At 44.9% G+C, this 14,176-nt stretch overlaps 1 protein-coding gene across 4 annotated transcripts in view; it reads left to right on the top strand.

The window, feature by feature from the left end:
- Positions 1–13,552, top strand: part of akap13 (A-kinase anchoring protein 13) — an 82,479-nt gene extending 68,927 nt beyond the window's left edge. For 2 of the 4 annotated variants that reach the window (XM_029497452.1, XM_029497455.1), the window contains 13 exons: positions 1,526–1,774; positions 1,889–1,965; positions 3,063–3,244; positions 4,016–4,098; positions 4,186–4,374; positions 6,486–6,632; positions 7,650–7,723; positions 8,635–8,679; positions 9,717–9,767; positions 9,946–10,218; positions 10,820–11,002; positions 11,536–11,842; positions 12,610–13,552. In XM_029497452.1, the coding sequence (XP_029353312.1) occupies positions 1,526–1,774; positions 1,889–1,965; positions 3,063–3,244; positions 4,016–4,098; positions 4,186–4,374; positions 6,486–6,632; positions 7,650–7,723; positions 8,635–8,679; positions 9,717–9,767; positions 9,946–10,218; positions 10,820–11,002; positions 11,536–11,842; positions 12,610–12,662 (1,913 nt within the window). In that variant the 3' untranslated portion in view covers positions 12,663–13,552. The remainder of the gene's footprint in view (positions 1–1,525; positions 1,775–1,888; positions 1,966–3,062; positions 3,245–4,015; positions 4,099–4,185; positions 4,375–6,485; positions 6,633–7,649; positions 7,724–8,634; positions 8,680–9,716; positions 9,768–9,945; positions 10,219–10,819; positions 11,003–11,535; positions 11,843–12,609) is intronic. The other 2 variants (XM_029497454.1, XM_029497453.1) reach the window with 2 other exon arrangements.
- Positions 13,553–14,176: the final 624 nt, after the last annotated feature.

The raw sequence follows: 14,176 nt of genomic DNA on the forward strand, positions 1-14,176 counted from the left end.
AAACCTAAAACCCTTTCTTATATCCAGAGTAAAACGAGACGTGCGTCAGATGGGTGTTTTGTTTTTTTGGGGGGATAATGCAACAAGCCTACTTTGAGGAACTGAAATATTTCACACCATATTTATATCTGATTTAAAGCTGCTCTCATCATTTGGCCTCCCACTGTGTACATTCTCTGTAATCCTTCCCCAAAGCCTGTTTATAGTTCCATGTGGGATGGGGGAGCTCTGACTTAATCCCCAAGGTGCTTTAAGACGACTCCCTCCTGCCAGCTCTGATATATCGAGTGGAAATAACCAGTTAAAGACAGTATTTTGGAGCTTAGCAGTCCCAGAGTACAACAGGTACACGTTCAGTCTGAAGGTCCAAGAAATATATCAGAATGTTTGTTACATGTGCAGTTTGTCTTCAATGAGCCGACGAGCTGCATCAGTGAGCAAAGAGCAAACCAGCATGTTCAGGAAATAAAACCACACCACATTGTGAGGAATTGTTCCGCATTTTGGGAAATACCTTCATTTGATTTCTTGCAGACGTCAGAGTTTAATTGATCCTCTCAGCCTGTAAATGAATCAGAAGCAACTTGGTTTCATGCAGTGAGCTTTCAACAAAGCTGAGCCAAGTCTTTCCCCTAAATGCTGATTTTTATTTCAGTAAAGATCCTGGAAAAATGAGATCAGCTTCTCACGCTGATGAATCCTCATTTACAATAAATACGGTAATATGTAAAAACTTGAAGCTGTATGGGAAAAGTCTTAAAGTGCAGCACAACAAACATTCTGTCAGGACGGCAAACTTTCCATTTTCTGTTCTTATATCCTGACAAAGTCGGTTACACGGTTAATGACGAGTTACCCACAGAGATAGGAGGAATGCACCTTTTAAGGCAAATGGAAAGTCCTTTTTGAATATATATAAATAAAGAAGAAGATCTATTGTAATTAACCCAAAGAACAGGAAGTGTTGGGTCAGACGGATGCATACTAATGACTTCAACTCATGCAGGAGATAAATGAGCAGAAAACGAGATAGGATCATCTTTTTCACAGACACTTCACGAAGCAGCTCTTCCTTTAGAAGCAGGAATATGAAAATATGCTAAATCTGATAACCCAAAGTGCACTGCTTGACCTCAGGTGCACCGGAGGGGGGTGCTTTAGCGTGCGCCGCAGATTAGACAGTTGGGAGAGACGGAACAAAGACGGAGTTTAAGTAAGAGATTAACAAAAACAAAAACCATAAACAGGCCTTTTCATTACCGCACACGCAATTAAATGCCAAAATAGATACCAAAATTTTCAGAAACTCCTCATCCGACCAATCTGTTCCAACGTGATCACTGCAGCCATTAAATTACCAAATGGGCCTTTTGACTGCTGCTGGTTTTACACCTGCATAAAAGTAAGATCCACAATTTAAACTTTTGGCAAAAACAAAAGAGTGGATAAGCTTCAAAGTTGGGTTTAATCTTTACTGTCCTCAAAAAAAAAAAACCTCAGACTTTCTGTGACATTTCCAACGCAGAGAGCGAGGAAGACTACGAGGACCTGACGGAGGCCGTCCGGCTGGTGAAGGAGGTGATCGCGTCGGTCGACAGCAAGGTGAACGAGCACGAGAAGAGACGGCGTCTGAAGGAGTTCCACAGCCGCATGGACAGCAAATCCATCATGATGATGAAGAGCGGTCAGATTTTCGCCAGGGAGGATCTGCTGAGGCGGAGGCTGATCCACGAGGGAGCTCTGCAGCTGAAGAACAGCCAGGGGAGGCTGAAGGGTCAGGAGCCTTTCTCACGTTTTCACCACGTCTCATGAAAAATGTGCTAAAGAAATAAAAAAAAAAAAAAGAGTTCACACATTTGACCTTTGCCCTCCTTTTCTGCACCTTCAGACATCCACGCTCTGCTCCTGTCCGACGTCTTCGTCTTCCTCCAGGAGAAAGACCAGAAATATGCCTTTGCCATGCTGGTAGGTTCCTGCTCTCATCTCGCTCTCTCTTTCTTTCCATTTCCTTATGTCCCTCTCTCTTCCCTCCTGCATCATTTCCCTCCGTCCCCCATAATAAAGAGCTTATGAGCGCTGCCAGAGATGTTGCTGTCATATTTTCCTCTCCCACTGTTGTTGCTGTTAGCATTAGCTGCCCTGCTTAGCATTCCCATTGTGTAACCCCATCTGCCTCTGGCTAGCTCGCTAGCTGCACCTAATAAAGTTGATCTGGCCGTCGGCATCGAACCCAACTGTGGTAAATCATATAGGTTGGAGCCATTTTAGTCTTGTTTACAGGACTAACAGTTTCATGGCACGGCACACACACACACACACACACACACATGAACATCAGGGTGGAATAAAAAGAGAAGCAGGCCCGTGGCATCGTATTCACGTCCATCAGTAAAATAAAGCTTGGCGTGTTGGAGTTGGGGCCGTTTTGGAGGAAGGACAACACGTGGTTGTGAATAGATGGTGGCCATGTGACGGCCCCGGAGCTGCAGATCTGAGGGGTCACCGGGAGCCCAAAGAAGCAGGAGGTCACGGGGCCCAGGCAGGAGACACATCATGTTTTGTGGATGTTTCTTTTTCTTATTTCTCTCCTGAGCTGCAGTGGAAAGACAACAGACATGAACTTGAACCTTGGCTGCATCTGTGCACAGAATAAAGACTGCTGGGTTTTATTTTGTTTACAACGCAGTCACAGCAGGAGGAGGGGGCAGAAGTGGAGAGGCTGTAAAATAAATAAAATGCCGTTCTATCTGTCTTTAAACTTCAGACTTGCTGGAGAGAACAGAAAGGAAACAGCGTTTTGTGGCATCACCGTGACTAAAATGTGCTCTGCGGTGTTCGGAGAGCTGCTGACTGTAATGTGACGATAACCAGAGTCTCATTTTGTCTTCTTCTGTCCCCTTTTTCCTTTTCTCCTCCCACAATTATCCATCCATCCCCCCCCCCCTCGCTTCACCGCGCCTCTCCCATCCCTCCTCCCCCCTCTTCCTCCTCGACCCTCCCACTGTCATCTTTATTTTTCCTTTCCATCTTTCCTCCCTCCCCCCTCCTCTTCTTCCTGTTAGGACCAGCGCTCCACGGTCATCTCCCTCCAAAAGCTGATTGTCAGGGAAGTCGCCAACGAAGAGCGCGGCCTCTTCCTCATCACAGCGGGCATCGAGAAGCCGGAGATGATGGAGGTCCATGCCAGCTCCAAGGACGAACGCAACAGCTGGATGCAGCTGATCCAGGAAGCCATGCAGTCTATGTGAGTAGTTCAAAATATTTTAGTGTCAAATATGCAAATACTTTTTTTTTTTATTTGTCACCAGAAGAGTCTTTTAAATCAAAGTCGTACCTCAGCAGGAACATCTCAGCCTTTCTTCTTTAAAATCAAGAGCTGGCCTTTTAGAGTTCACCCACAGTGTGTTTGTGTTGTAGCCCAGGAGTTAGACCCGGCCCGGGTCTCTGGATGGTAAAATACGGTAAACTGCGACAGAGCACAGCGCTGTCAGGAGGATTAGCGCTCCTCTACCTGAGGATGGGATGTACTCAGGGACAGTCTAATGCTGGATTGGCTTCAAGGGCAGCTCACTATAAGCAGAGGATTATTCAACTACAGCCAGCAGGAAGGAGAGAGATTTAATACCGCTTCTCTGTCTGTGTGTCTGATGATTTCCATCAAAACACAAAACAGATATTGAGCTATTTGTGGAAATGGAGGAGATTAAAAAGAGAGTTTAACACTGACGTTCTCATCGTCTTCCACCAAAAACATATATAAGTTAAACTGCTGGTTTGTTTAAGCTCTGTGCTGTGCACAGAATCACTCTGTTTATTATTTGTTTAGTCTGTGAAGAATAAATGCTGTCCAACAAATAACACAATTAGTTTTTAAATCCTTCTGAAGTCATGTTTTCCTTCTTCTGATTTGTTGTTGTCATAGGTTTAGACATCCATATTGTGCAGAGTGCAGATTTTGTTCTGGTGCTTTTGAAGGCTCTGGATGTGATATATCGTGTTGTTATTGGTTGGACAGGGAGAAGGACGAGGATGAAGGGATTCCAAGTGAGACGGAAGATGACAAGAGACAACTGGAGACCAAAGCCAAGGAGATGAGAGGTGAGAGAAAGAAATATGGGACAAATTTGTTCCTGATATCACATATTGTTTTCCTCACTGTCCTCTCTCTCCGTCTCTGCCCGACAGATATGTTGAGGCAGAAAGACACGGAGATCATGTCTCTGCTGGAGGAGAAGGTGCGGCTCTTCAGGGGGATGTGGGAGGGCTCGAATCCAGCCGAGGAGGCCTGTCAGCAGGTTGAGCCCTTCTTCAGGTCGGCCTGCAGCCTGGAGCCCCCGAGGGGGGCGTCCATCATGAAGGACGCCCTGCTGGAAGGTAAGGACGGAGAAAGAGTGTTTACAACACGCCGCCTCCAGACACATCGCTCATCCAGCAGCACACACATTTTCCACTAAATTATTAAAGCTGGAAGTCGTGTCGCATCAACACTGGAGGTTTGAACCAGCTAATTTCTGTCGCTGCAGCAGGTGCCTGCTCTGACTGCAGGCATGTTGAAGTATTTCCTGATATACTTTTGTGAAATCTTCCAACAGTGAGTTAGACAACACAAAGGGCTCATTTCCTTCCTGGTTACACTGACGTTTGGGATTGAGCGCGGTCTGGACTGAGATGTTGTTCGGCTCACTTCTCTTGCTGTATTTTGAAAACCCAACATAAAGGACGAGCTGTGATCTGTTCACGTTTGCACTGAAAGCGTCTCTGCTAAGAGCAGAGAGCAGTTTTTGTGTTAGATAATTCACATAAAACACAAATTTAGGGTTTTTTTTTTTACATCACAGACTTTTTTCTGAATGAGACATTTTTCATTTATTGTGACAGGAAACACGCTTGCTTGTTATTAATAACTTTAACAGCAGATCAGTTCTATATGAAGCGTCCCACTGAGCTAAGCCAGTGAGCCAACGTGCTCTATAGTGAGACCCTTCGACTGGAACAGCTGCACTGAAAAGAGCTGTCATTTATATCATTACTTCCATTTGTGTTTTGCACACTAAAACAAGCGTTGAGCTTTGAAAAAAGCTTTGAAAATAAATGGGCTTTTGGAATTTCCCTCACCACTTAAGACCAAGTTCTGCACGGGGAAATTTTTGATTATTGTGCAAAGGCCTAATTAGACCAAACCACGACGCTCAGAAAAAGATATTATAAAAGATATTATATTTGAATGAACTATCATAAAATACATTTTCTGACATATTTGGAAAGTAATTGGCTCAGAGTGTGGATCCTAACAGATGCTGAAGCCTGATGGTGTTTGTGTTTTTGGGGCGATTTAAAGAGGAATATTAGAAAAGAAGTCAAAGTGTTTTTTTATTTGTTGGTTTGTTGTTGCTGTTTTTTTTTTTTTTTTTTTATATTCAGGATTTTCCTCCAGCTCTGTTTGGTGCTCCGTTTGTCAATTGTGTATGAGACGAAAGCAGCATGAGCTGGGAGGTGAAGTGAGAGAGATGCTGTGTATTGTGACAGAGAGAGAATGAAGTGTGGAGGAGCACAGTGTATTCTCTGCACACCAAACTGACTTCAAATTCAAATAAGTGGGTCTGAAAAAGTATCTAACAAGTGTCAGACAGGGTTCTTTAAACATTTCATCTTGTTGAATCATAAAACCTTATTCCCCCCATTTCCAGGTCAGTTTAACAGAAATAAGATTTTTATTCAGGTGATTGACTCTTTTAAATTGTCATCGTTTTAGAAAAATCTTATTGACTGAAAGACTGCAAAAGGAAAGCTGTGTTGTGATTGATTGTCATCAGCGATGCGGTGCTGTGTAATCAAACATTATGGTCTGTCAATACATTGGATGTGATCTGTCTTGTATTCTGTGTATTAACGCTTTAAATCTCTTAAGTTAAACAAGCTGTTCTTGGTGTTTCATCTCTGAAAAAGCTGAGCATCCACAGATGGATTCACCAGCTGCAGGAAATAATCTAGCTGCTTAAACAAATACTGTATATTTTAAAATTCGCAGGTTTAAATCTGCACGTTGTGTGAAGGTTTTGGAAAACTATTACAGGAAGTATTTGTTGCTTCCCTCTTCTAAAGCCCTGGCCAGTGATTGTTCTTGTTTAAAATGTGAATTGACAGCAGTCGTTACTTTGAACCCACATTGAGCAGCACCTCTGTTTTCTTTGGGAAGGCCACAGAAGTGCAAACTCTCTCTACATACATGTGGATGCGATGCTGTAGATGGTGCATCCAGAGTTAATATAATCTGAGTTGGAAAAAAATATTTAAACTTTTGGTAAAAGAGCTCTTTTGTTCAAACAGATTGTCAATAGTTGCTAAGCAACTGGAGCCTCCACCAGGTTCAGCTTCTGGTCGGATTCATGAGTGCAGAGCTGGACTGTAACACAGTTAGCCGAGAAAATTCACTTACTGCCGTGCGCGTTGATGTTTGTCTGTGTGTGTGTGTGTGTTTGTGACAGTGGAGACGTTACAGGCGCTGGTGAACGGCAGCCTGGGCGGGGCCATGGCCAGCGTCCAGGAGGGAGGGAGCGTCGGGCCGGTGTGTTTGCCCCGCCGGGCCGAGACCTTCGGAGGCTTCGACAGCCACCAGATGCACAGCAATAAGAGTGAGTCCGGCCTCATGGCGTTTGAAGCCATCACAGTCAAACACGCTGCGGCAGACAAGCGCATCTCCTGGATGACTGGACTGCCGATTTCTCTCACACAGCTGAAAGCCCAGCGCAGGAGGGGAAAGTGAAATATTTCACTTAAACCCCAAAAAACTGATTTGTGGTGGTCACATAACAGCAGGCGGGCGCCACGCCCTGCACTTCCCACTGCTCCCCCCGTCCCCGTTCAGTGCAGGTAGACAGCAGCTTTGGCAGCAGAGCTGAAGTTTCTTGGGGAGACGTGGCCTGCAGCGATACCTCTGAACAGATGATTCATAGTGGGACGCTGCCGACAGCAGTGAGAGGTCCAACACTTCACATCAGGAGAGCTGGAGTGAAATAAGAAGTGTTGTCATTAAAAAACTGCATTTTACCCTGAACTGTAAGCACCGGAGAAGATTTAGGTACGAAGGAAAATGGATTTAGACTACAACTTAACTACATGAGGAAGGAAATGCAGATAAAAGTATCATCATCATCAATCAAACAAAAACAAGTTTGTTTCCAGATGATGAATGATGTCTGCCGTCAACATAAAAATGAAGGCTGCTGAAACAGACTAAACCGCTTTAATTCAGACAAAAGTCTGTTTCCTGATGGGAGTAAAAGCCTTTCACATCTGGAAGGCTTTCCCAGATTTTCAACTACCAAATAAACCTAATGGGACACGGATGGGAAGCGTGTCAAACTGAAGACAGGATATTTCTCAGAAACCTTTTTATTCACCTGTATGATATTTGTCTCATACAGAGCCAGTTTGATTTGATACTGTTCAGAGTTCATTATGCACATTTAGCTGAACTGAACTGAATGCCTGTTGAGTCTCACCTGAGTCTGAGAACGAGCAGAAGAGCAACGATGTGCCGTCGTTAGGATGTCACCTCTCAGATTTTATCAAAGAAACTGTTAAAGCACCTAAATGTTTAGGCTGGCTCGGCTCATCTTTTCCTCCCGTGGTTTCCCCCTTCACGCCAGGTGGAGACAGAGAGGAAGGCGAGGATACGGTCGGAGATCTGCGCAGGACGGAGTCTGACAGCGTTTTAAAGAAGGTCAGTATCTCAGGAGCCAATTATTCTCCAATCTGAAGCTGCTACGCCTCCGTGAGAACTAGAGGCCGTGTGTGGGAGTACATTTGTCCTCCAACATGAACAATAGCATTCTGATGAATTTAGCTCCTTCTCTCCCTCTAGCCTCTTGACTTATCCTGCCAGGTCCTGTTGCCAATGGCGACCATTCGTTGCATAAGAATTCATTAGTGGATGGAAATGAATGAGCCGCCTTTGGGTGTTTCTGTTGGAGTCCTGCACTGGATGCTCGCCTTTTTGCCGTTTGTCCTGCATGTATACTGCACATAATCGTTTGTTGAATGTTTTAGTGTGTACTTCCTGGCTCTGAAAACAGACACCAGGCCGTTTCTTTTAAAAGCTTCCATTGAGAGAAAAAAAAAAAGAGAACTGCTATTTTTGTTGTTGTTTTTTTTTGGGGGGGGGGGGGGGTTATTACATTTTTTTCTCCACGGTGGGCATGAGGCAAAAGTTCAAAGAGAGTTCAGCGTGAGGATCATTAAAAATACAAGAGCGTGATAACTCGAGCATCTCTGTCCATTATTTTCACATCAGCTGACTGTTTGCTTGTTAAATGTAAAACGCATTGTCAGAGATGTTGAACCGTCTCATTGCAGCAGCTGCAGGGCTCCTGTATTGCTGCATTAGCTGTACACAGTCTCAGCCGGATACAATTATATTTTTGCTGCACACCCACATGTGCAGCTGTAATCACATTCATATTCATGCTGTACAGTATTCACGCTCACGCACCCCGACTGCACGCAAATGATGAAACACGCCAGCACATATGTTGCATATGAATATATTTTGTTCTGTTGCTATGCTCAGTGTGTGTGTGTGTGTGTGTGTGTGTGTGTGTGTGTGTGTCTGTGTTTGTGTGGGTGTGTTTGCAGGGAGGAAACGCCAACCTGCTGCTGCTGCTGAAGAGGAACAGTGAGGTAACACCAACTTCCTGTCTCTGATTAAATGAGGGCTGCTGTTCACATGGATACAGTCAAAACTCTGTGTCAACATAATTGTCATCAGCATCAGGAAACAGATCAGCTGCTCCGTTGTAGACGTTTGTTAGCATCATTATTCAGGGATAAAAAAACAAAATGCATGTGGGAGGCGAAGAGTTGTTTGATAAAAGCATGTCTATAAGAGCGAACTTTAAGGAGAGTTTTAATGAAAAATGAATTATTCATGAGAACAGAGCGAGTTTTCCAAGCAGTCAGATAGCTGTAGAACTCGGGGAGATGAAAAAGTGCAGCAGACAAACCACATTAACGTATCAAAATTATTCTGAAAGGTCATCCATAACATCCAGAGTTAATAATATAAAAAATATGTGCTTTACATTCTGTTCTAATGCAGCGAAGTTGTGGAACTGATTATGAGAAATGCGTCCACTCCAAGATGTCAACATTCAATTCCTTACGGCACACAACAGTGTGCGTTTGGTAGCACTTTCAATACATCACATTCTGAAAAAAAAATAAATAAAAAGTGCAGAACATGGACTCATTTAAGTATTTTTGCCTTCAGATGACATAAAAGCAGACAGAAGGCCGTTCTTCTGATCTTTATGGCAAATAGAAGGTTTGATGTAAAATATTAACCTGCACAAGATGCTGGAACTTTATAATCTGATGATTTATTGCCCTTGATTTTTTTCTGCAGATCAGTGTTGTAGTTGTGTGCGATAACACAACACCTCCTGCAGATGTGCTGCTTTATTAATGCTGTTTCACAGACCCGATTTGAACATTTGTGTCCCAGTAAACACCGACGGCAACTGCAAAGCTTGCCTGACTGTAAATTCTATTTTTTATGTTTGTCCTTTAGGCAGAAATTCATATGAATCATATGAAATGTAATTCTACTTAAGTGCAGCTATAAGTTATTAAAAATCATCTCGACAGTTCCTTTTATCTAAAAGCAAGAACAGAAACTGAGATTTAATGCTCGGTGCTCTCTTTCTCTTTTCAAACAGCAGGTCCTGCACAGTGTTTCCAATCTGCATCTGCTGCTCAGCACGTTGCAGGTAAGAGCAGATCAGACTGAACATGATGCAACTGGGGCACAAACACAGGAGACAGAAGGCACTCTGTGCGAAAACAGTCAGAATAACGTTAAAAGAATTCACCAAACGGCTCACAGCAGCAGAAGGCTCGAGTCTGATCTGATCTCTGTTGGGGTGAATCTGGTCCTGTCCAATCTAGGCGGTGGTGGTCCAACAGGACAGTTACATAGAAGACCAGCGTCAGGCCCTCAGCGAGCGCTCCTCGTCCTGCACGTCTTTGTCGCGGACGTCATCGCGGCCCAACTCCCTGATCGAGCAGGAGAAGCAGCGCAGCCTGGAGAAGCAGCGGCAGGAGCTGGCGTCCCTGCAGAGACAACAGGCAGCTCACGCTGAGGAGAAGAGGAGGAGGGAGAAGGAGTGGGAGCTCAGGGAGCGGCAGCTGATGGAGAGGGAGACGCTGCTGCACATGCAGGTAACTATGCTTCACTTTCCACCTGTGTCTATGCAGCGGTGATTCCTCAGGTAGGATTCTGCAGTAATTCAGCAGAGCATTTCACCAGGAACTCTGGGCTTCCTGAAGTGTCGTGTGATGCCTTCAAAATATACCTTTGACTGGTTTAGTTTAACTGAGATCAAGTTAAACTGAGGAGGATGCACCGACTCTGGAGTGATGGTGGGAAGGTTCAGCTGAATAGAGGCTTCGTGCTCAGAATGGAAGAAATCTGATGTAGTTTCATTTGACTTTCTGAAAACGTCCATCCTCACAGTGTCGCTGGAGCTTATTGTAGATGATTAAACCTCCAAGTGAAGTAAAAAACTATCCCAGGCATCTTATGCACTGTATAACTGAGATTTACTGCAGTGTAAGTAAACCAGAAGATTCAAAGTGAAAAGTGAAAAGTAATTTTACTCTAAATTTGTTCTACAGAGTTCTGCAGGCGTGGAATATTTTCTTGCGATCTGTTTTGGTGTTATTATTTGAGAATGACTACAAACTGACTGATGACTTCCCTTCCAGAGGTTTTGTTTTAATATCATGTCAATAAATCCGTCACTTTGCCTCTCAACCACTGAAGGAGGAGGAGATGCTGAAGCAGCACAAAGAGCTGGACCTGGAGAGGCAGGAGCTGCAGAGTAAGAAGGAGGAGTATCAGAAAGACCTGGAGAGGCTGCGAGACGCCCAGAGGAAGCTGGAGAGGGACAGGGAGGCGGTGGAACGGCAGCTCGACAGGATGGAGGAGCTCCGTCTGGCTGAGGTGAGCGGGGACAACTCAAAAAATCATAATGGTAACAGCATCTGCTGCTCACTGCAGGGAAACGGCCTCTTCTGTTGCCCTCCCCCGGCTGCGGGGGGGTTCAGTGTTCAGCTCAATGACACTTCAGCGGGGGTGGTGCGTATGGATACTTATATAGGAGGCCAAATCCAGATCCTTTTGAAAGTGAATTTAATGGCGCTCTTGACATTCAATTACAGAGCAGGCCTGGTGTCCAAACTGCAGAGTTCTGCTTTCTGCTCTGTCGCTAACAGCATCACAGTTTATTGATCATTCCAACTCGTTGGTCTCTCCAGAGCTTCATCAAAAGCATTTCTTTGGGTTTCATCAAAACGTGCATCTTTGATTCCAATTTTTTCTTTCATTTTCCAGCATTAAACTATTTTTTGTAATTGGGATCAACCCATCCTGTTTCATTCAGGACGAACCTACAAAAACATCCAGCGTTCCTCCATATTCATCCACAGATGTAGACAGCAGCTGTTCACCCATCTAACGCCTCCTTTTCCTTCCAGAGGACTCCCTCGACGACGTCTGATGAATCCCACTTCCCCGGCAGCTCCCAGTCCCTGGAGCTGGACCCGGTGGAGTTCTCCTCCTCCTCGTCTTCCTCCTCGCTGCCCCGGCTGCAGCCCCCACAGTCCAAACCCAAAGGGAAGGGCCGAAACCCCTTCACCTCGTCCTCCACCAACGCCAACCTGAAGGCCAGCGAAAGCAACAACCAGTTCTCCAAGAACCTGCTGCAGCTGACCAAGAGCAAGAGCAAAGAGGGGAAGGAGAAGAAGAAGAAGAAGGGCAAAGGAGGGGCCGCACAGACAGCAGGTAATGGATGAATTCAGGGAGGGCGGTTGATGGATTTCCATGAAGTTTAATTATGCAGCGTCTTAGATTTTCGTCCGCAGGGCGGAGCTCAGTGCTTTTGTCCAAGGACACCAACTGATTGTTCTTTAGAGGAGGAGGAAGGGAAAAAAAGTGAGCGATGTCTTTGACCGCAGTGACTTAAAAAAAAAAAAAAAAAAAACCTGTGATTGTAGGTCGTTTGGTCGTTGTAGGACAGAAATCCTGATATTTTATTTCTGCTAATGACTAAACCTGTAAAATCAGCAGCTACAGAGATGAATCGGAGTCTAATTTTAGCCTTTAGAAGATCTGACTGTCTCTTCGGCAGCCTTGTAAAAACAACGTGGCCTCTCAGTGAGCTCAGTCCACTCTGCTGCTGGTTCCCCGGTTCAAACTAACAGGGGAATATCGCCATGGTAACCAGAGTAGGATCAGATTAAGATTGTCGACCGCCTGATCGATGCTGGAAAACCTGCATCATCCTGCAGGATCCCCGACAGGAAGTGTTCACAGCGAAAAAGTGCAGCGATGATAAACGGCATCAATTCATTTCTGAGGCTTCTTCCTGCTAATCTGGCCTCTGATTGGTCAACTCAGCCCTCTGTGGCCTTTTATGAGAACGGCAATCTAAAATCGCCTTTGAATATTTCGCATATTAAAAAAAAAGTCGGTAGTTTAATGACAGCTCGGTGCGCTGCAGGTGAGGCTGATGGATGTGAAACAGGCTGATGCTCCTCTCCTCCCTCCAGACGCCCAGCATCGCCCGGAGCCCCCTCTGGACGGGGAGATCTTCTTCTGCTGAGGGAAGCGGCGCTCCTCTTCATCGACTCCCAGAGGACAGTGTTATTGCTAAGTAGAAACACACATTACTGCAGTTAACTACCAACTTTTTGTCGGCACCTTTGAAATCATCTTAAGTCCACAGTCGGTATCGTAACATGGAGCAGTTTAATGTTGCATGCAAGGAAAAAGAGGAAACGTGTTTTCTTGCAAGTTTAAATCAAACACCACTTCTCTTAGTTTCTGGAGAGCAGAATATTTTGCAGCCTTTCTTATCATACACACACTCGGGGTTCATTTAAAATGGGGAACATGGATTAGCTGTGTTGCTGCTTTTTGGCTGTTCTGCCCAAAATCCCAGTTTTTTTTTTTCCCCCAAAGAAATCCTTATGAAGGATTTTAAAGTAAAAGACACAGTGAAAAGCTGCGTGGACTTCCGCTGTGAGCTCCTTAAAGGACGTTATGGGCCCGACTGCCTTCCTGTTTTCACGTCTCTTCCCAGAATGAAGCACGACAAACTTACACACATTTTAAGTCCGATATGAGTGTCAACCAGCATCATGTGGTTTGGAAAAGGCTCCACCTGAATAACTGAACCGCCGGGGGGAGGGTCTGCCTCAGCTTTTCCTAATCGGTGTTTTCAGCCTTTTCTGTCCAAAATGTCTCCGTGTGAATCCGCGCTGACAGAAAGTTGGACCCCGACATTCCTCCGCTCCTGATCAGAGCAGCAGATGACGGGTAGTTGAATTTTTGTGAAATTGGCACACCGTCGAGCATGTTCCTGTGTGAGATTTGGATTTATTTTAATCTCTGTTGTTTTCTGTTCTTTTGGGGAGTGAAACTCTTCAGATGTGTCTTCAGCGTCTAATGGCTAATCGCTTACCTGCCTGTCAGAGGGCTTTTTTTTGGGGGGGGGGGGGGGGGGGTGCATATAGCTCTGCGGGTTCTCTGCTTCTGTCTTATGAATAGTTCAGCTTACCTTCTTTTACCTTTCTGTCAGGAAACGGAGGATGGACTAAAGTCAGATGATGTAACGTCTTCCTGTCTAATAACTAAACCCGGCTTTGTTCATTTCAAATGATCAACACACTTCAGTGTTGTTAAGCACTTTGGTCCTAATTTGTTGATGCATTTTTGTGTGAGTGTGTCTGTATGTGAGCGTGAGTGTGTGTTTGTTATCAGTGGAACGAGATGTTTGTATTATTTGGAGTTTTGTGATTTGATGTTGACGCTCATGAGAAGCAGTGATGATCCAAAGAGAGAGAATCAGTCAAAGTACATCCATTTCATCAGTGTGTAAAATCCCAAACGGGCCTGAAGCTTTTATGATGAGCCGTCTGAGCTTTCGATATATTTGAAGCCTGAACTCGCCTACAGAACTACCTGCTGGACAGGTAGAAACAAAAATGAGCCCTCTGCTTTGTGGGCGTTGCTGATCCGCCTCTTCGGCCGGATGTTTGAGTTCCTCCAGGCTGGCTGATGACAGTGAGCGGCTTTAACGAGCAGCCGGTTAGCTGCGTCATGTCTTTGGTTTGT

The sequence above is a fragment of the Echeneis naucrates genome, chromosome 3, assembly GCF_900963305.1.
Source record: "Echeneis naucrates chromosome 3, fEcheNa1.1, whole genome shotgun sequence".
In the NCBI taxonomy this organism is placed as follows: Eukaryota; Metazoa; Chordata; class Actinopteri; order Carangiformes; family Echeneidae; genus Echeneis; species Echeneis naucrates.